General features: G+C 40.7%; 1 protein-coding gene across 2 annotated transcripts in view; it reads right to left on the bottom strand.

Moving 5' to 3' along the window:
• cdkal1 (CDK5 regulatory subunit associated protein 1-like 1) overlaps positions 1–21,895 on the bottom strand; it is a 305,708-nt gene that overhangs the window by 50,477 nt on the left and 233,336 nt on the right. For both annotated transcript variants that reach the window (XM_072679871.1, XM_072679872.1), the window contains exons 11-12: positions 10,708–10,888; positions 1,540–1,602 (exon numbers count right to left, since the gene is read on the bottom strand). In XM_072679871.1, the coding sequence (XP_072535972.1) occupies positions 1,540–1,602; positions 10,708–10,888 (244 nt within the window). The remainder of the gene's footprint in view (positions 1–1,539; positions 1,603–10,707; positions 10,889–21,895) is intronic.

Raw genomic sequence — 21,895 nt, 5'->3', positions numbered from 1 at the left:
GTGTGTAATATGTATTCTGCCAGTGAAATGAGTTCTATGGGAGTGAACCGTGGTTTTATTTAAACAAACTAAGCAACTGATTACAAATTGTCCAAGGTGCAGAGAAATCACCCGATAAATGCTTAGAAGGGCTCCGACGTGTAATAAGGTGAACTCCCTCTTTAACGGCAAGTCAATTACTCATGAAGATTTCTGGATTTCAAAAAATAAGGAACCATTTTTTTTTGCATTGCTACTATACCGCTGTACAGTTTGTACAATTCAAACATTTTGAATTAGTGTCTCATTCATCAGAAAGCATGAAAGTATTGTACTGCACACTAATTTAAAATAAATGTGAATGATATTGCATCGAATCACAAATCTTAGAGCAATCACTGACCTAAACCCTTGACCAAACACACACATCTGATTGCAGGGGTGAAAATAAACAGCTTTCTTAGTCTTCTGTCTACTTCCCAATAAATTCCACCATTCCCTCTGCCATTCACAGTTTACAAGAATTCTCCCCCTGTCCCTGCCCTTTCTCAGGCTATAACCCATTAACGTTCCCCAACAGAGCATCACCTCCTGCCTTTATGGGACATTCAATTTGGACTTGATTACAGCACACAGCAGTAATTAGTCAGGAGAATGAGGCTGGCACTGTGAAACCGGTATGGAACAGACAGACACCAACAGGAATGACGATTGGTTTTATGGGCAGGAGATGGAGAGAACTAAAAGAGCTTAGCTCTGCTAAAATTTTAATGATGTCATTAAAAGACTAGAGCTATAGTGCTCACGCTGCTTCCTGTCCAGATGCCCCAAGACCATGACACTCTGCACTTGCTTACACTCTCTCCCTCTCCTTCTCTGTATTTCTCCCTGTCGTCTGTTCGCCTCTCCCTCCCTAAATACAGTGAAAAGATGTCTCCCGAGATCACAATGACAAGTTTGACAAGAAGAATGCTAGAAAACCATTATCCACAACCAGGGGTGTAATCTAAAAGAGGGGGTGGAGGGAGACATCCCTTCAATGTCAGAAAGAAGCAATTTCTTCCTCTCCAATGTAACGCTAAAATATTAATAAGGCGAGAAAGCAAAAACGCATTCATTTAGACACACTCTTTAAACAGCGCGCTAACACCTTTCGAGAGAAGCATAGAGCAATGTTTGCATCTTAATAGAAAGCTGGCTCTATTGTAAAGCTTGCAGGTGAAGCTACTGTGTTACTCTCAGTCTTGTTTATTATTCTTTACTTTTGCAGGTAAGGATAAAGTCTATTATTATTATGTCATTACACATTTGGTATGGTAATGTTAGCATGTAAGGCCAATACTAACAATATTAGTATGTAATGTCCCATTTCATTCCTTCCAACCAAAAAAGGAGTTTTTGTCTACAATGTTGATGGTGTATGGAACAGCATGAGCAGAATGGCCATTTGCTTGACCAGAACCTTGTGAAATAAGATAAGAAGTAAATAAAAACACAGGTAAAAAGAAGAGAGGTCTGATTTAATAAAAAGGGCTTTCAATAGCCAATGTTGATTCTTACCTTATGGTCGTAAGGGTTATAAGAGTGGAACAGCGCAGACAACTCTTTGGTTCTTTGTTTTTTCTGTTAAGAGACAAGATGAGGAAATAAAGCATAACTAAACAGATGAACATGAGACAAAACACCCTCTTTAATAAATACTATTGAAACTAGGCTTGAATAAAACAAGACAATTGGTTACATAAAAAAAAAAGAAGCAAAAGAGAAAGAAGCGTTGATATTTGCCCCCAAGAAAGCCAAGCCTTTCACTTTTCTTCCACTAAAAGAGCTCATGTCTTTAATTTGTAATTAAACGCGAAAGTGGGGACCTGAGCTGATGCATAAAGGTACTTAATGCAATCACTTAAAGCACGCACAGAAAGTTACAAAAAGCCTAACACTGATTGGGTCAAGACTCGCTCATGGAGAGCTGTGCTTTTTCATGGACTAAAAGCACAATAAAAGAGATCATAGTCTATGGTATCTGTCAAAAGTTTAAACACATCTGCTTTTCCATATTTTCATTTTGTTTTAATATCTTGAAAATAAATACATACACTTTTGTGCTAGAAATGAGAAGCATTTGCACATAAGCCTTTATGCAAAACATATTAGGTGTGCCCAAATCTGAATGTGCTTCCTCACGTAGGGCTGGGCAATTAATTGAACATTAATTGCTGGAATCAGGAATCTGGAATGCAGTTTTTTTTTATTTGTTAATACTTTATTATTTCTGTTAATGTTTATTTATTGTAATTCTGTTCATTTTATTGTGTAGTTGTGTGACCCATCTGCAACATGGAAACAACAAACTCAAAGCTAACAAAACCTAACTTTGTAGAGATTGTTGTTTATTGAACTGGGTTAGCTCTGTGTTTATGTGGAACCAACAAATATTACTATTTGTACACAGAACACAGACTCTATTAAGCCAACTAAATTATGAAAACAAATATTCACAAAGCAAACTGGGCTCACTGGAAATGAACAAAAGAAACCAATCCTTTTGCCACTATGGCATTACATTCCCTCAGCTCCACAGTCAGAAACAAACCACATAAATATTTCATTTAATGTATTAAGAATTGAACACAGACTAGTAAAGCCAACTTCCACCTATAACCCATACCACTTCCCATTAGGTGAGGGCATTCTAATGCTTTTGTACAGGAGACCTAGGATAGCTAGGGTAGCAGAATTTAAAATTTTCAGGTTTGGCTAATGATCTCTCTCTCTCTCGCTCTCTCTCTCTCCTTCACCTCTTCCAACCAGAGGAGCTGCCCACCATGGACGAGGATCAGGCTGAATACAACCTCAGGGTTACCAGCCCTGAGCTCAGCCAATGAGCTCCCAGCAGGGTTGGCTCAATAACGCCTGGCTCGTCCTGCTTCACTGGGCAGGAGTGGAGAAGAGCAGGGAGAGGGAGGAAGGAAGAAAAACAGGAGGGAGAAAGGAGCAGTAAGTTCAGATGCCTGCTTCTGTCCGGTCCTGAAAATTGCAGAGCATCTCTTGCTCCTACAGCATGCCCTCTGGCCATCAGACAGCGAGAGTAAAAGAGAGTGAGCGAGAGAAACAGGGAGAAAAGGGTGGGAAAGAAAGCTTGCAGATCTAAGAAAACCAAGCCAGTGGTCTTACGGTCTTAAGATAATATGTTTGGTTTTCTTCAAATCTCCCCCCACCCACCCCCATTTAGGGGCAAGAAAAAAAAAAAGTTAAACAACAACCTCATGACCATGGGAACTTAATATTTCAGAGTTCTCTGGGCCAAGGACCTGAAACTGCTCCATTCCTTAAAGTGATGTGCAAAGGAAGGAAAATCAAGTCGAATAACTACATCTTTCTTTTAGATTTTTTATTCAAAGCCTCTGCAACATCCAAGGGCAAAAATGATGAAAGGTATTGGCTGGGGTGGGGGCGGGGTGGGGTTTAGGACACATTAGGCCTAAAATTGCCTGAAATATCGGTGCATATGCTGTAATGGTGTGCATAACAGAAACGGAATATCCATTTTCATGCCACGATAATGACACCTTCCCCACTCTCCGTCTCCTCTCTTCCTTATTGCAGAACGACTGACCATTTTCAGGGCTTATTAGAATCAAAGCATTATGTCGCTGTTAGTCGGCAAGATTTCAAGCTGACAACCCTGTTGAGAAGGTTCCTAGGTACTTCAAGGACAAGTTTCATTTCTGGATTGAAACTTGGACAACTTGTACTTGGAAAGCATGTGAATGATAAGGAGTCATTCAAGATGATGAGGAATCATTCAGGTCCTCTTGCATCCATGGGTTCATTTATTCCTTAAAGTAAGAATGCATACAGACCCTGAAGCACAGCTTTCAACCAGATTTCTGAACCATCTTGGTAAGATTTCAATCACAAGATAATTAGGAAATTTCATTCACTATAAACTAAATGAGAAACCAAACAGACTGGAATGCCAGGTTGACACTGACCGAGTGGCCATTACTTAGACTTGTAGAAAAATATTATTAGCAGATGGGGTTTCACGATTATGGCGTGTTTCCATCCACATCATAAACTCCAATAACAGTGTACACACTGTGCCTGTGCATGGGAGAGTGGAACCAGTATAATAACTTAATTATTAAGAATTAATCCTCAGAGCTCTGAATTACAGCTATTGCAAAGGCAAGGAGCAGAGAACAGCAGAGTCCATTAATCACAGAAAAGATCATATGCTCATTTCTTTTGGCTTATGTTCTATTAACCCCCCAATGAAGATGCAAATTATGTCAATTTCGGCTTCCCTGCTCCTTTCTCTCTCTCTCTCTGACATACGTGGTTACACACAAATGAATATCAGGTGAAGGTAATGACGCTCTAGGACATGCCCTTGTGAACTTATAATGAGTGGCAGATACAGCTGGTTGGTGCGATACAGCTGGACGTATCAAGAGTGTACTAGTGGCCTCATTCAGACAAGCTGAAAACATATTGCCATTTGCTGTTGGGTGCAAAGGCTGTGAAAAGTGAAAAGGGTTCTATCCAATACTGAAAGGGGGCTCTTTGACTCGTAACCACAGTAAAAAATCCTTCTCTTATCTAATGACAACTGGTCATCACTCAGAGTGTTTAGCCACAGACTATGATATTTCTGAAAGACTGAAAATCTTGCAGGGTCATTTGCAAAACTGCAACAAAATTCCTTTTGAACATTTTATTGGATTATTGTTATTTACTATGACTTTAATTATTTATTTTACAAAGCCTCCCTGGAGTCTGCTCCTAGTCTCACCTACCCGCCAGAAATGTTCCTGTTGTTCCTGTTGCTGCGGCACAATTTGCATCAGCCAAGACTAAAAATATGTGATAATATTTTATGCGAACGTCAAGGCGAGTAAAAGACTAAGCTATGACAGCTATTCTGACCACTTTACACCCAACAGTCCAGATGAATCGCTTGAAAAGTTGTTCAGTGTAAGGCCTGCATTAAGAATCATATACAAAAGAGATTTTCCAAGATAAAATTAAGCACATTTTAACCAGGCAAAGAACTTGTCAGGGTTCTTGTAAACAATCACTGCCTTTTCCTGAAAGAACTCTGAAAGAGTACAGATGTATTGGAGTGCCGTCATGATGCAGAATGAATGTCCTCTCTGTAGGGCAAACGCAAGCAACACCAAGTCAAGAGATGTAGTCAGTATGTAATAGACTTTTTAGATTTTCAAAGTGAAAGCTTACAAAGGAGGAGGCTTTATTGCAAGCTCACAAAGGAGAAATAAAGGACAACCAACAAATCTCAAACATTCAGTTTGAGGGTTGTCTAACCTTAAACCAAGACTCAAAAGCATATCATCTACTGAACATCTAAAGCAACTTGTTTGACCAAAAGTAAGAGCCTTTCTAAGGTGCTCTGTTTGGTTTAATTCTGATGCAAGCAGAGGAGTCTTTACTCTTCTTAATCTGTGATGAAAGGACAACTGTGTGCGAGATTAGCATATACACACTCCCGTCTCCACTAAAGCTGCAGGATGAAAGCAGCAGGTAAAGTTGAGTGGAGATTGGGGTGGGGGAGAGGGAACGGAGGAATTTGAGTTGCTTTAGCAAATTCTGGCACAGCAGAACAAGAGACGTTGTTCTATGCCCATCTCTCAAAAATCCCTTACACTCAAAGATATGTCCAACATTCTCCTGCATATCGTTACTCAGTCGTAGTCAAAACTCTCATTCTTTTTTTAAAGGAATGAAAGAACGCTACATGAATCCATTGAGAGAACAGTTCCAGTGACATGCTATGCCAATACATTTGCATAATTGACTCAGCAAGTTGGTAGTACGACAATAAACAGTCCAAAGACTGTTTTACTCAATAGCTCAACAGGCAGGCGGGAAAGAAAAACACCATAGCACAAAATAGCAGAATATCCTGCAAAACCTAAGCATTCACACGCATAACCATTCAGTGAAGAATGTATAGCTTGGCCCCTGAGTCTATGAAAGAGATGAAACTCTTTAGATGATCTGGACAAATAGAACACTGCTAGGAACTTAATCCCCAAACAAATAACAAAAAGACACAAACCCAGCAGAAACACAATCTCCACCTACGTACCTCTATACACAACAATGAACTGAGAGGTTGAAAAGCAGCAGCAGAAGCAGAGAGAAAGGATTTTAAGCCATTTTATTAAGACTTCATATTGCCACAAAAGCTAAGGACTGAAAGCAAGGATTAATGTTAAAAAGAGATTGTGCAGAGTAAACTGTCAAGTCAAGGGACAAGAAATAAAGATGTAAAAGGGGCGAATAATCCCCAAAACTAACAATCTTCTTCAACCAGTCAACAGCAAACAAGTGTTTAGACCGACTGATTCTCCACAAATAGAAAAGTGCATTCTTCAGTCTGATACTAGTCTCAGGTTTAATGGGGACTCTTTTAGAATAGTGAGGGCTCACATCAACATTTTGCCAAATATAGAAAACAGGTGACAAATCAGCTTTTACTCTATATGATACATGGAACATCTGAAATTCACTGAACACTTTTACAGCTATTGTCTATTGTCAGACAAACGTCCTGACAAAGAGAACATCCCCATATAATGATCCCCATACTGCTGTAACGATTCCCATGTCATGTGGGAAATACAGAAGGTTGTGAAAGGCCTTGCCCATCTGCCTTTGTTTTACATTTCTTTTCACGTGTTGGGTATTCTTTTCTGACCTTGCTCCACCAATGCTTGTGAAACTGGTACAGCCGTTTACCCTAGCTACAGCTTAGGTATTACTCCGGGCTGCCCATTTAATTTCCCCTGGTTAAAGACAGCACGGGCGAGGCCGACTAGCTGTCAGGGTAAACACCTGTCCGGCTGGTAAGAGCAACATTCCTGGAGATCATTCTAATTTATCTCTGCTCACCCCTTCTATCACATGGGACTAATTACAGCAGTCCTGCTTGGGAAGCTCTTGTTTTAGAACTGCCTAAACCTGCGCGCCAGATTTCTTCAGGCCCAACACACCGACCATCCGTCCGATGGTGACGAGACACAGCAATCCATTACCCACCTTAAGCCATTTATCAAAGAGAAGTAGAAGGGTCCTGCAGATGAGATGGGCTAAACATGCTGAGATACCAAAGTGCCAGAAGTGGACGATCCACGGATCCCACCTTTCTCCCTCAGCCCCCCTGCGGTCGCCGGCAGGCCTGGGCTAGGCTGACGCAAGTCAGGCAGCCGTTGCCATCTGGAGGAGCTATTAATGTGACACACTTGCAGTATCCCATGGTTCTCCTAGCAGAACCGCTCATATTTAGTGGGTCTGGTAGAGAGACGCCGCTGTGCATGGATGGCAGGTGTGCCGGGACAACAAAACCTACATCACCTTCCACTTGGCTGCTGCAGCAGTGCAAGAGCAGGGTGGAAAAAGCGGGACAACAAGTGAACAAAGACGGAACAGCTGTGCACACTTAAGCGCGGCTTCAGAATTCCAGAGTACAGTTTAAATGTCACTAAGCTGACCAAAACTACAGATGAAAAACCCCTGACATAGCTCACATTTACATACCTTTTATGCAGAGACTAAGCTAAGCATTCACTGAATTATTTATAGAAAGTCACCAGTTAGGCAACCTTTGCCATGTAACTATAATGAAAGAAATTATACTCGCACAATGTAGAGGATCCATTTACTTCCCTCATCACTGCAAGCATTCATTATATCACAAAGTACCTGATTTCTTCACATAATGGTTCGAGCGAATCTGAAATTCGGCTTGATGAAGGCCATTATACTTCAAATGAGCTTTTTTTTCTCCCCGCAGCCAGCCCAACTGCCTTTCAGAGCTAAATTACATGAAAATGTTATTACACTAAATCTATATGCTACTACTCTTCTAAATTTAAATCCTATTAGTTTTATGTAGTCCAGAAGCACTGGGTCAGTGAAGTCAACCTTGTCAATTTTGCTGCCCGACATTTCTTCTACAACTTCAGCAATTACACAAAAAAAAAGAAAAGTCAGAAGATTTGTGTGTTTTTGAAATGTAAATAAGCGTCCTCCTGGCACTATATGGGAGGAAGCCATTTAGTTAAAACACATACCAAAGAATGAACTCTCTGAGGCGGCTCTGAGAGCTGTTTCAAACAGTTAAGATCAAAGACGACACTGTGTCTACAATAAGAATAATAGTAGATGACAGGCAAAATAGACAATCACTTCTGTCGAACTTCTTTGGGTCATGTCAATTGGGAGGGGGTTCAACAGAGATTGATGCTGAAACCAGATGCTGAATTCTACAACAGGGAGAATGACCATTTGGAAGACAGATGAGCTAATAGAAGAAAGGAAGTGGGTTCAAATAAGAACACAAGGAAAGAAAGAATAGCTAGCTTTTTTAAGTTTCCGTACTAAATAATAGGAGTGAATACATAAAAAATAATAAAATAATAATAATAACTATTTGTACTGTTCAGGTACTTTTATACCTGAACAGTACAATATAATAACAGTAATAACAGTACAATATAATAACAGTACAATTCTCAAGCCATTAAATCAATGATCATGTCTAAATTCTCCTGGTGCATCTTTGGTAAAGTGAACAGGCAGTAAACACATACATTTTATAAATGTAGTCACATCGTGTAATCTGGGAGACATTTGTCTACAGCTACATAAATGAAGATTGACTGCAGCAAGGACTTAAGGAATCATGTTTTTGGATTGTTCAAAACAGGCATACAAATTTAGAATCACACTATGTCCTGATCTGATCTAGGCATTTTGTTAGGGATCAGATAAAGCCTAGTTTTTGTCTGATGTCGTTTTAATCTTTTGCATCTTGTTGTGTTTGTGTTCTGCTTATGCTGCAGTTGGAGAGCTGCAGAGTCTGTAGGAAAATAATCCTGATTTTAACAATGTAACGCAAATGTCTACAGTGTGAACTATTTTACAGTGGAATATGAAAACATGCAATATCTGCATTTCAAGTCTATTTCTGTCATTCTTCAACAACATGTATAAAATACACCCTTGCCAAATTTCACTTACAATTACAACTTACAATTTGTCTTTAAAAAGGGTTTTAGTTTATAACATCACACTATTTACATGCTTAAAAGAGTGATTCAAGTGCAGTAATAATCACTGCATATACATGTATGAAACCACATAATCGGACTGGATCTGATCAAGGGGCAAAGAAAAAAAAGGGCATCCCTACGACTCAAACACACAAATTCTATTATTAATTATTTATTTTTGTTATTTAATTGTATTTTTATTGATAGTTAATTTTTTACAAATGTTGTTGCACAGTGAATTTAAAATTATCAACAAAAATTGGGTCACTGTAAAATATTAGCTTCACAGTAATTAGTAGTTACTATGTTCGCCCTTGGAAACAGCTCTATTTTTAGCAATTGACTAAGGATTACTGAAACAAAAGTAAGGTAAGGAGACAAAAGGCTGAGAGAAGCAGAAAGGCACAGTAAGGAGAGAAGTGAGGAGCAAAGAGAATTAATCACCACAAATTCAATAACACAGTCAGACAAGATCCAAAAAAAAGTGTACATCTTTGAAGGTACTAATCCTTAAAAAAGAACCACTTAATAGAGCAAGCCTGTTCAAGGCCATTTGCAGCTGAGAACTCATGACATAATTGGAGCACATCTCCCCACTTTGAAGACAGGCTTAGCTGGAGTTTTCGGTTGTAGATGTTTGCACTGAAAATTCTAACATAAAAAGCCCCCAGCCTCAATTGTCCCTGTAGTTAAAATGAAATAGTCACTACTGAAGTGTATTTTATGGCAACACTGGCTTTATAAACACTCCAGACAGCAGTACAGGACAACTAGACTGTCTGAAGAATCATCCTAGTACCAGTCTGGGCATGTCAGTGGATACACACCTGTCTAACCCATCCTGCTCTGAAAATGCACTGGTAGAGCTCAGTGTCTGCATCTCTAAGTCAGAATTCATCTTCAAACTCCGCAAACTCCGACTCGGCATGATTTCGATCAGCAATGCTGCCCTCCATTTGGAGCTTATAGAAACTCACTATGAAACCCTATGCAATGGTTAGAAAAGCCCAGATAAACAAAGCTTCAAAGGCCTAGTGATGAGTGAGGCCTCTCATGGAGTTTTGACATGGAGCCCATACCTTAAGGCTGCAAGAAGCCCATGTGTGGATGAAGCAGTTGCGCTGACAGTGTGCCAGCAGTAAAGCTGAAGAGAGGCTCTTCTTAATCCTGCGGTGGGAAACTCCTGGTTTGGTCTAGTGTTTACATCTGCTCAGCAGATGCCAGGAGGAGCTGAAGTATAGATCTACTCAAAGCAACTTTAGCCATTAAATGTTGTTCTGGCCTTTATCCATGGAGAGAATGCTCAATCTCAAGACCAAGTGTGAACAGCATGGTCTGTGTTGGGCGATGGAGCAATGAAACGAACTGTGTTCTCTAGAGCGCTTGAGCTTTACCCAATACCTTTGGGATGAATTGGAGCAACTGTGATCCGACATCAGTAGGTGACCTTATGACCTCTTTATGCTCCTATGGGCAAATTTAACTAAATCCTTACAGCAATGTTTTAACATAGTTTTATTATTTTGTTTAAGGAAACATATCTTTGGACAAGAAGATCATTTCATTCAATCAAGATGATGTTTTACTTTTAAGAGGGAGAGATCGCATCAACCTGCACATACTAGGTCACAAACACACTGCTCACCACTTGGGCTGGGACCTGCTCCATCTTGGCTGCAGGAGTGCCAGGACGTGGGTAAAACTGGTTGATGAAAAGGCTGGGAAATCGATACTTTTTCACAAGCTCCACTGTCTCCTGGAAGTCCTCATCTGTCTCTCCTGGGAAGCCACAGATGATGTCAGTGGCAATAGTGATGCCTGGAACTCTGGCAAAGAGAGACAGAGAGAGAAAATAATCAACATAACAGCACGCGTTATAGTATGCCTGCCATGTCAAAAATAAATAAATAAAAATAAATAATCAATAAAAATTTACCTTTGGCACATGGTTATAATGATAGGTTAGCAATGATAATCATGGTACTCAGATAATCAATCAAATTAGAGAAGGATTGTCCACAAGAGATGTCCCTTTTAAGCAGTGAAAGGGAGGAAACCCACACCAGGATCTCATGAATCCTGTGTTATGTTTGCAGTCACACATTACATGTATATGAAGTAAAAGGTCCAAAATGGTATTAAACATATTAAGGCTGGTGCGACTTGTTGACGTAACTGATGTCATCGATTACGTAAATACGTTCATTTGCGCAACGTTCGCCGTGGCTACGCCCGCTGAAAACATGGCTGTGGCAGGCATCTGTATGTAGAAACATAGAAAATAATAAAACTAAAGAAAAAAAAAAATCAACATCTGTGTGCTGTAGCAAGTGCAAGTGGATTCAACTGCATGGGATGAGCAGTGGAAATATTCCAGGTCTGCAACATCTCACTAGACTCACTCTCCACACAGAACCCTATTAGCAACCTCAGCAACTATCAATTAGCCACATATACGCTGATTAAATTAGGCTTTCTGCTGGGAAATTGACTGATGGATTTTCTTTCGTGTGTATTCCATTATTATTGATCAACCAACCAACGGGAAAACAAAAACGTGCTTGAAAGAAAATGGAATGGCCTGGTCAACAAAACAGCACAATTCACAATACCTCCCATTTTAGCATGAAAATGGTTTAATTTATTCACACATGTAATATAGGTTTAGAAATATGTGATGTCTTAAGGTGTCTGTTTACTGTCCACTGCTGGACTAGATTATTTCTAAGAAACTTTAAAAAGGCTGTAATGGCTTCTGTCCTTAATAGTATCTCGATTGCACTTCAAAGGGAAAAAGGCTGAACCAAATTGTCCAATTTAGTGGTCAATGGCTAAAATAGCTGCAATAGATGCACAACCTAATCATGTGCCGTTCCTAGACAACCATTATATAGTATGATTCCATTATATGCCTGTCTCTCTCTGCCTCATAACCCTGCTCCTCCTTCACCCTAGCTGCTATCCATGCATGCTTATTGACAATACCCAGCGTAATGCTCATTCCTAATCACGTTAGGCTTAGCTGTACGTTTTCAGCAGATAACCTCTGACCTATTGATACGTTGCTACCCTCAGCCAACATTAATATTCAAGAGTGTCTACAGGCAGTTATAAATCCGTGACCTTTTAAATCTGGGAGACAAATAAACTGAATGGCTGAGCAGGACCAGGGTCCTAGCTCCTCAACCTAACTCAAGCTTGCTGATGAGCTATGTAGTTGTTTCCCCCCCCTTTTCTCTCTACTTGCCTCCTCTAGAATTCCAGGCAATTTGCACTGCTCTGTAGCGTACATTTGGCTCAGGTAATGGGGGTAATCACTGAGAGAGGCCTCCACAGTGTGCAGTGTGCCGTGTACAGTTTCAGGTCTTTCGAACTCCCCAGTGCCCCCACTGCCACATCTTGCATCCACATCACTTTTTCTTGTGGGATGGCAGTGATTATCCGGATGGGGATAAATTTTGAGCTTCATGAGAGATTTGGGTGTCGATTTAGGAGGCTGCTGAAAAAGTCAGAAAAATCGATTTAAGCTGCAGCAAGTTAAACAGTCTGTAAATCTTTATCTTGCAAACGTGGAGTAATAGCTTATAAAAAGCCTGTGCTTCTAAATGATCCATACAGTTTGGAAGGAGGGGTATTTGTATAGCGCAATATATAACACAAATACAACATATAAACTCATGGAAATACAAAAAACTGGGAATACTTTGGCTACATATGTGAGCTATTTGTTTATTAACTGGGCAGTTGTATGTTTATTAACTGGGCATTCGTCATTTAGCTAAGAGTGGTCAGGGGCACTCTAGAAGTGCTTCTTAAAGGTTGTGCTATTTTGAAAACAATGAGGCATGCCTCAATATCCTGAGACCAATTAGTGAGGCAAGCTGTCCACAGAGGCTCCGACCTGGAAATGCCCTGCCTTGTTAGCTGTAGCTTCAGCTCAATCACTGAGCGAGGGTATGCTAGAGAGCTAGCCCTCCATAAACTGCTGATGATAATGGATAAATCTGTTGAAAAGATCACCTTGGATCAGTTAATAGAGGTCCTACAATGTGTATAGTGAGGAACCGACACACTGAAAATGGGGCTATTTGTTCCCAATGAACTGACAAGGATGAATTCATTGGCATGAACTGGACTTGATATTCTCAGCCGGACAGCAATGTTTTTGAATGATAGCGATGAATACTCGCAGGGGTGACAGGGTTTTACCAAGGTTTCTGCTATTTGCCATTTTACTGTGAAAGGTGCAGAACCAAAAAAGAGAAATGCCACAGAAACAAGAGACAAATGGGACAAATGTATACAATAGATCTTAAATTGCCAGATTTTTGCATTTTTATTCCAAAGAAACTTGGTCTGTCATTGGGAAACAACAGTATCAGCATTTTCCAAAACCAGTCATTTACTTGAAAACACAATACAGCAAAGTGAATATAGCAATATAAAAGGCAATATAACAAGCAATTTTTTTTTAAGAAACATGTTTGAACAATCCTTATAACTGCTAAGTACAAAGCAGCCCTGTAGTTTAGGCAAAAATGCAGCTTATTTTGTCAAACGACAGCATTTATTTAAAACTACAAGAAAGCTAGCTCAGAAGCAGACAAGCTATTTTGACAACCCTGTACAGAAGTCTCTGCTACCTTAGTTTCCTTTCTGTCAATCAAGTGATGCAAATGAGAAGTGCCATTAACTGGATTAACTGGGAGAATGTTTTTCTTTTTATTAACACTACTGATTATGATGATTAGTTGTTGCAGCCTTAATCTGTTGTACTAAAAGCAACAGGTATAACAAAGTCACTGATGCAATCGAACAAATGACCTCAATTAAAAAAGTATGTAATCATAAAAAAAGTAATAATAATAAAATACAAATTTTAAAGTGAAACAACGCTACAACTCCATATTATATAAAATGATCTGACCATGGATTAGGCAAACAATTGTCCTCATAGCTTTGACCGTAAACCAAGAATGACAGTAAACCAAGTGAGTAGTGCACTGCAGAAACCAGGTGCATCCATGTCTCCCCGTCTTAAGAGGAAAGGAATCTATAGCTCATCAGATGGTGAAGAGAAGGACAATATGAGAAAGCTGGAGAAAGCGAATGGAGAGGGGGGTGTAATGCTCTCTCGCTCAAATCCATTACCTTCTCTCTACCTCTTCAGGACCCTGTTCCCTGGTGAGAAAGAATAGAGTGGAGGGGAAAAAACAACCCAGAAATGATAGAACCGGCAGCCCTTTCCTCCAGTGAGCAGCCCCACAATGGCTGACCGTGCGCTTTGGCAGATGGAGGACTCTTTGATGCATTGTTGGCTTGTCAGCCATGATTGCACAGCCTTTTGGAGGTACTATAATATGTCCAGTTTAAACATTATTAGGGAGCATCTCCTGCTCAGTCCATGGTTACAGATAGCTACGGTCCAAGTCTCCTGCGTGCACAGCAATATCTGTAAGAACAGCTCCTTACAATCTTTAAAGGGCTGCAGAAGGTTTCCTTATCTCACCATTCCATCTGAAAAGTTTTGGGCTAGTTTAAATTACGTGGGTTTTAAATGCTGACATAAGTGGCAATGAGGAATAAAGGGATAAAGCATTTGAATGGGAAGTAGAGCCACAGAGTGGTTTCTAACACGGAACATGCCTGGTCAAGGAGGTATCCCAGCAAATCCCAGTCCCAGGACCTCAGCTGCCAGACAGAAAACTGAGTGGCAGTAGTTTCATAGCATCCTAGTTTCAGCATCCCTGTCAAGCAGTAGAGACAGGGACAGAAGATCTTCAAATTGTTCAGAGTGTCTCTGGTGAAGGTATTCCAGAATCAGGGTTAAGACAACACACTGTACAGTTGTTTCTGTTAAATACATCAATATCTCTCAAGGAAGAGATCTTTTTGCATTTGCTCATGCCACAGATCCAATTACAGCTGAGCATAGAAGCAGCAGGTTTGAGTGCTAGGCTTGTCCCTCATTCATACCCTAGGTTTTTGGCACAGGCAGCAAGCATGGTTCAAGTACCGAACAACCTCCTGTGTCCTAGAAACCCATGTCAATACTACTGCGAGCTATTCACCACTGGCACAGTTCCTTCAGGCAAAATAACACCGGATACTTTCTTTGTGGTCTGTTATTGATATTGCTGTGGATGACAAGGGGAGCAGTTAGTGGACCGAGTGAGCACTTATTGGAAGAAGACAGAGAAGGCGGCTCAATTTCGTCCACTAATGCCACTAATGAACTCCAGCTGGGGTGTCCCCATTGGATACCTGACCGAACATTCTGCTGTGTAAGCTCAAATTAGGCTTAACGAAAGGCCAACTCCTCATGTCATTCCTAACAGCATGAGAGGTTGACGTTTTGCATGGGATCAATCTCAGTTAGTCAGGATTCAACTGAAGACAGCGGAATATAGCAAATAATTCAAAGCAGCCAGCCTTGCAGTCAGAGTGGCTGACTATGAATAATTTGGGGAAAACAGAAGAACAAAAGCTGCATTTCACGGCTTTCTCGGTTTAATGTGAGTTATCAGATGTCTGCTTTCTTTTGGACACCTCTGCAGAAGATGAAGAATTTTCAAAACATCCAAATTATGCCATTTGGAAAAGAGCAGAATGTTTTAAGAAACTGAGCTCGCTGTTAACATACCAGCCTAGAATTTCCATGGTGTCCACTGCCATGAGCTAAGAGCAGCAGACCTAAAATGGACTTAGGTGATCAGTAAAGCAGAGCTGCCTTATCTGCAAGCAAACAGCAGAATTTTCTATTCAAGCTTGTGTTCACATTCCCCTTGTGTGCAGTGGCATTTATTTTCTCTAGTGTTTACACTTTACACCTACCTGCACTTAAATTTGCTCAAGAACGATTCTCAGTAGAGCCTAAATCCTTTTAATTAAAATCTAACAGAAAATCGCCAAACTTAGAATTAGATTGGCAAGTGTGATTTTGGGGGGGGTGGCCTTCTAGAAACATTTCTTTGTCTAAAGCAAATTATTCTAAATTCATTATTCGCCAAAGGTTCTGAGAGGGAAAAACTGAAGGCATGATATCTTTTCATTGGCATACAGCAGCTGACGGAGGTAAGTGTTTACACAGCAGATGCATGCAAGCAGTCAGATAAAGATAAAGGTGCAAACAACAGGACAGCACTACAGAAAAGGGAGGGGGGTATATGTGGAGGAAGCAGTGGGACGACAAGAAACCTGGCAATCTGTGAAGTTAAACATTCACCCATTCATCCGATGGAGAATGCACCGCTACCCATCTGTGGCCGACCAGCCGCCGGCAGCTCAGCCCAGGATGTGCACAGCCGGTTGAGGCTGTGAAGTGGAAATGTGGGGCTCACCACCAGCATGGTGAGTGGGTGGAGGAGTTTGTCAACACATGGAGCTTTGAAAACTAGTCAAACTGTGCGCTGAGAAGGAAGAGCATCCTGTGAGAGATGCCAAGGAAAATATATTTGGACCTAAATGATTTTTTTGGAGAAGAGAATTAGAGAATTTGACAATTGCTGCAGTTAAGGAGAATGAAATAAGTACAAGAACAGTCTGAAGTAACAGAACTAGAAACCAAACTGGTCTGACGTCTAAAACTAACACTTTCTCCTGATATTTGTAGTCTGTAGAACTCCCTAAAAAACTTCCCATGTTATCATCCAAAATGGAGTAAATCAGCTCAAAAACCTTTTGTATCAATGACCGGTATTGACATGGTATACTATGGTATAGTTCTGCAGTTCTAGAATTACAGACTGTAGAGCATCTGTTTCTCAGTTAACCTCCTTTTACCCTGTTCTTCAATGCTCAGGACCCCACAGGACCACCACAAAGCAGGTATTATTTGGTTGGTGGGTCATTCTCTGCACTGCAGTGACACTGACATGGTGGTGGCCTGTTAGTGTGTGCTGTGCTGGTAGGAGTGGATCAGACACATCAGTGCTGCTGAAGAGCTTAAACACCTCAGTGTCACTGCTGGACTGAGAGCAGTCCACCAAGCAGAAATATCCAGCCAACAGTGTCCTGTGGGCAGCATTGTGTGACCACTGACGAAGGACTAGAGGATGAGTAACACAAACTGTGCAGCAACAGATGAGCTTCTGTCTCTGACTTTACATCTACAAGGTGGACCAACCTGGTGTGGAGGAGTATCTAATAGAGTGGACAGTGGGTGGATACAGTGTTTGGAAAACAAACAAGCAGCACTGCCACCAATGTCAGTGTCACTGCAGTGCTGAGAATGACCGACCACCAAAATAATACCTGCTCTGAGGTGGTCCTGTGGGGTCCTAAGCTTTGAAGACAAGGGTGAAATGAGGCCAACAAAGTCTACAGAGAAACAGATGGACTACAGTTGTAATTATAGAACTACACAGTGATCCTATATGGTAAGTGACGCTGATATAATTCACAATGAGTGTAGAAAAAAGGAAGTGTTGTTAATATTATGGCTGATCGGTGTATATGATATCTGAGGGCATTTCGTGAAACATCATTTACTCAAAAGATTACTTTCACAAGGCACATATATAAAAATGAACTTATTAACACACTCAATCCACCTGTAAAGCTTTTTTTTTTTTTCATCATTTTCAGACTGAATTTGGTCTTAATTACTTTATTAAAATACTGCAGATGCTGAGGACATCGTGGAACATACATTTATTGACTATTATGCATAATGAGTGACAGTTTTAAAGTCTTCCACAGGTGATCAATTCATTTCATTAGGTACAGTCATTCTGTGTGAGCAAAAAAAAAAAAAAAAAAAAAAAAAAAAAGCTTTACAGGTGGCTTGAGTGTGTTAATTGCCTCATTCCTGACAACAAGTTTTCATCACTGTAACATGTCACTTGTCACTCCTCCTCTGAAACAAGCCCTGAGCAACTCATTTCAGACATGCGTCTGTAATTAGCCATGAAGGGAGGAAAGAAAAAGTTCAAAACAGTCAGTTTTGCACAGTGGAGTGTCTGTCTTTGCAGTACCTCCTCAAGAGTGAGCCAAAGAGAGACAGTCTCTAGGGAGAGAGAGTGTGTCTCTATAGTAACCGATACTCCTGCTAGGGGATCTGATTTGAGAAGGTAATAAGGTGTCAACGAGGCTGCATCTTTCAGAAGCACTCCTCAGAGTGAAGCACTCAATGGCTCGGTGAGTGCAGTCCTCTGAATGAGAGACTTCTGTCTGACACACAAAAACCCTGTCAAGGCCAGTAATTATCTCCCTTCAACAAAAAAAAAAAAAAGGTCATGAAAGCGAGCCATTGCCTATCACTACCTGGAACTGTGTAACAAGACATACGCCCCATACTCTCTTTACCGTCATATAACTGGAGCGGATAACTGAGACAACACAGAGTTCAGCACAGACTGATGATTTCTCTGCTTTGTAACCTGGTAATTAACAGGTGAATCAGGTGTGTTTAAGCAGTAGAATGACCAAACAGTACAGATGAGGATGAGTTTCCCAAACTTGCTATAGAAGAACAACTTTTGACTCCTTGAACTTTTTAATGGATGTCTCAAAAGGAATATTTCAACTAAGGCTCTTGACTATGTCCAGAGGATCAAGAGTTTGAATCCCAGGTCATGCGGCTTTGCCATCAGCTGCCAGAGTGAGAGGGAGCACAACTGGCCATTCCCCTCTTCATTCTCTTTGTGATGCTGGTTGGTACAGGTGTCCGTTAGCTGATGTGCAAGAGCTGTGGATCCCACGCTTTTATTCAAGCATGATGGCTGTTTACTGATTTGCCGGTAGTTGGCTGACCTCAGAGAGGGCAGATGCATGTCCTCACACACATTGTTTTGGGAGAAGTGCAAGTGATTTTGGGGGTGGGGGGTCCTAGTGAGTGGGTGGTTTAATTGGCTCAGCTAAACTGGGGGGGAAAAATCATTAATGGGGGAAAAATAAAAAAATAAATAAAGAGCACTTTTGTGAAAGAGATACAGCGTAAAGAAGCCTTTTTAAAATGTAAAGGGTTAAAATGTTTTCCTAGTATAATATGAACAAGTAAATAACTTTTTTTAAGAGACCATGTGACAGTTTTAAAACATCTCTGTGTTCGTACATGTTGTTTATGAGATATGGTATGAGATTCACCAACACAATATTCTCATCTAGCCCCCCCAAAAAATCTTTTGGACACACCTGCATGGAAAGCTTCCTTTATCTTTTCAAAATCAAAATCTTAAGCACAGTGTGTGCAGACATATCAGCTGTGTCTCTACTCAATATGTCTGTCAGCGTGTATCATTCTTTCAGATCACTGTATGAAAGGCTGTCCTACAAAGAGCATTAATGAGGTATCATCTGCCATAAAAAGATGAACTGGGGCAATCTCATGATATGGACATTTATTGACCCCTCTCTGGCAGCAAATCCATTACACTTAGTGAACAGAATATGGACGACCAAGGTCAGGATAACTCACATTAACACAGTGCACACAGTCTTGTGAACAGAATGAATAGAGCTCCATTATAATTTTGGATGGTATTCATGACAGTAAAATTCTCAAAGACTCTTCATTTGACATGTTCCTGTCCTTGGTAGGACAGTCTTGGTAGGTCTTTACTAATCCTCATCAAGCAATAATCATAATTTCTTAGGGTGGGCATGGTCTTAACTTGATGAACACATTTACATAAGGGGTTTGATCTAATGCTGGAATACTGAATAAAATAGACTTTTTTTTCGCACCAATTCTGCCACTGCCAATTCTAAAACACGTGATGCTTCTGTGTGAGTCACTGCATCTTTTTAAAATGCTGCTAATGCATTACTGGACAGCTCAGCATGCCTGAAGGAGAACCCTAACTGTCAATTCTGCTGCGTTAGCCAACAGCACTGAGTGAGTGGGGGGAGAGAGTGAAGAGAGTGAGGCCAATTATGCTCTGCTGGATCCCCAGCTACAGATGGCAGTGCCCTCACAAGGGATTAAAACTTCTGATCTCCTGATAATAAGGGATACGCTTAGAGGGTTGCACTACTTGGAAGCTCCAAACAAAGCATTTTGGTGGCTAGTGAAAATTTGTTGAGGCTAAAAGCTAAAAGGCTAAAAGTTACCGCTAGGCCAACCGGAGAAGGATTTCCCAGGTGCTAGGTTAAAAGCTAACTCAATCAACTGGCTATAATCTGAGACAACCTATTTACAACAAATGGAACTTTCTCATGATTATTAGTTTTTGCCAGTGTCTTTTTTTATTACTGCCTAACCCCCTGCTCCTGACATTATTACCATTGTCACCTTATCCTTATCCCCTTTATCTTCCATCACTCTTGCTCCCTTCTACTCACTTCAGCGTACTTAAACCCTAAAGGGTATGCATTCTTTGGACTGGACCAGACTGCTGATAGAGACTGTTGATCAACTAAGCCGTACCTGCACATGACTTTTGTGAAAATGTGACGTAAAAAAGCTCCAATGCTGCAGATCAGGTTTCGCTCAAGCCCCTAGAATAATTATATAAAAGGTCTGTTTGTATTTGCTCTGGTTACAGTTCTTGTGAAATGAAATCATGTAGCTGTGGGCTTTTACAGTGGTATGAATCGGTCAATCAAAACAGGCTTGTAAAACTCCATCTTAGCATTTCACACCCACTTCAAACTTAAAAACGTACTACTCCATCAGAGAACAGAGTATGATACTAAAAAATGCATTTTCTTTCATTGTTGTAATGAGACAGTTTTCTAAATCTCAAAATGTACTTAAATCGCAATTACACTGTAAACGATCTCATATGTTGGCAGAATTGTCTCTCATCATGGTAAAGGTCTTTGTCTTCTGACTGAACCGCATGCAGAACAAGCGAGATTAAGAGGCAATGAGTCATAAAAGATGAGTGGAAACCCAGTGTGTGACTCTTTTAAACAACCATCCACCAGACAAGCTCTGAGCGGCTGGTATTCACTTAAGCCAGTCATGATGCAGCTAAAACACTGCCTAAAGGACACTCTGCATCCTCCCTCTTTGCTTCCCTCTGTCTGGTCTCTTTCGCTTCCTCTACATGTTCCAAATGCTGCCACTTAAATGGAATAAAAGGACTTACTCAGTAATCTGGGGGATATAAACATACACTGCTGACCTTCCAAAAATAAGTGGAGGAAAAAAGAAAAGGAATGAAAAAACACACACTGTGATGGAGAAAAGATCACTGCCTGAATGTAGAGAGCATAGAGGGAGGGAGGAAAGGATGGTGAGGGAGGGAAGGATGGTAAGAGAGAGAGGACAAATGAGAGATTTAAACAATCTGCTCAGCACACACATGTCAAGATTGGAAAGAGCAACTTAGCACATCTCTTGGCCTAGGAAACAATATTCTGATACATATTCATACATTCTGGGGACACAGCCAAATCATATACCCAATCTCCTGCTTTGCTGTTTTCCCCCACTCCCAAAAGTGCTTACGGCTATTGTTTGTAATTACGCCGCTGCGAACACGCCATCAATTAAAAAATGAACATACACATGGATATACAAACACACACAGTGTGCGCAATATTACAATACAGCTCCTATTCTCTCTTTTCGGCTCTAATAAAAACCATCTGTTGTGGACTTTGGGGATACAATGCCCGTCAACCATTCCAGTGTGATCCAGTCAGCCAGTCGCAGCCTGATCTAGGGTGCATATTTGAACAGATGTGTTTAAATTACACCTCGCTCTTTCTCTCTCTCTCTGTACATTCGCGCATGTGGCAGCCCAGAGACGTGCATGGAGTCTCGATGCAGGCCAGAAGAGAAGACTCCAGCCAGGCTTCAGCAAAACAGGAGCATCACGTTTGAAAAAAGGAGTACAGGGTATTGAATTAAACTTTTGCAAAAAGACTATTAATCATCGACT

The sequence above is a fragment of the Salminus brasiliensis genome, chromosome 5 (assembly GCF_030463535.1).
Source record: "Salminus brasiliensis chromosome 5, fSalBra1.hap2, whole genome shotgun sequence".
Classification (NCBI taxonomy): domain Eukaryota; kingdom Metazoa; phylum Chordata; class Actinopteri; order Characiformes; family Bryconidae; genus Salminus; species Salminus brasiliensis.
This window is presented reverse-complemented; position numbering and strand designations above follow the sequence as displayed.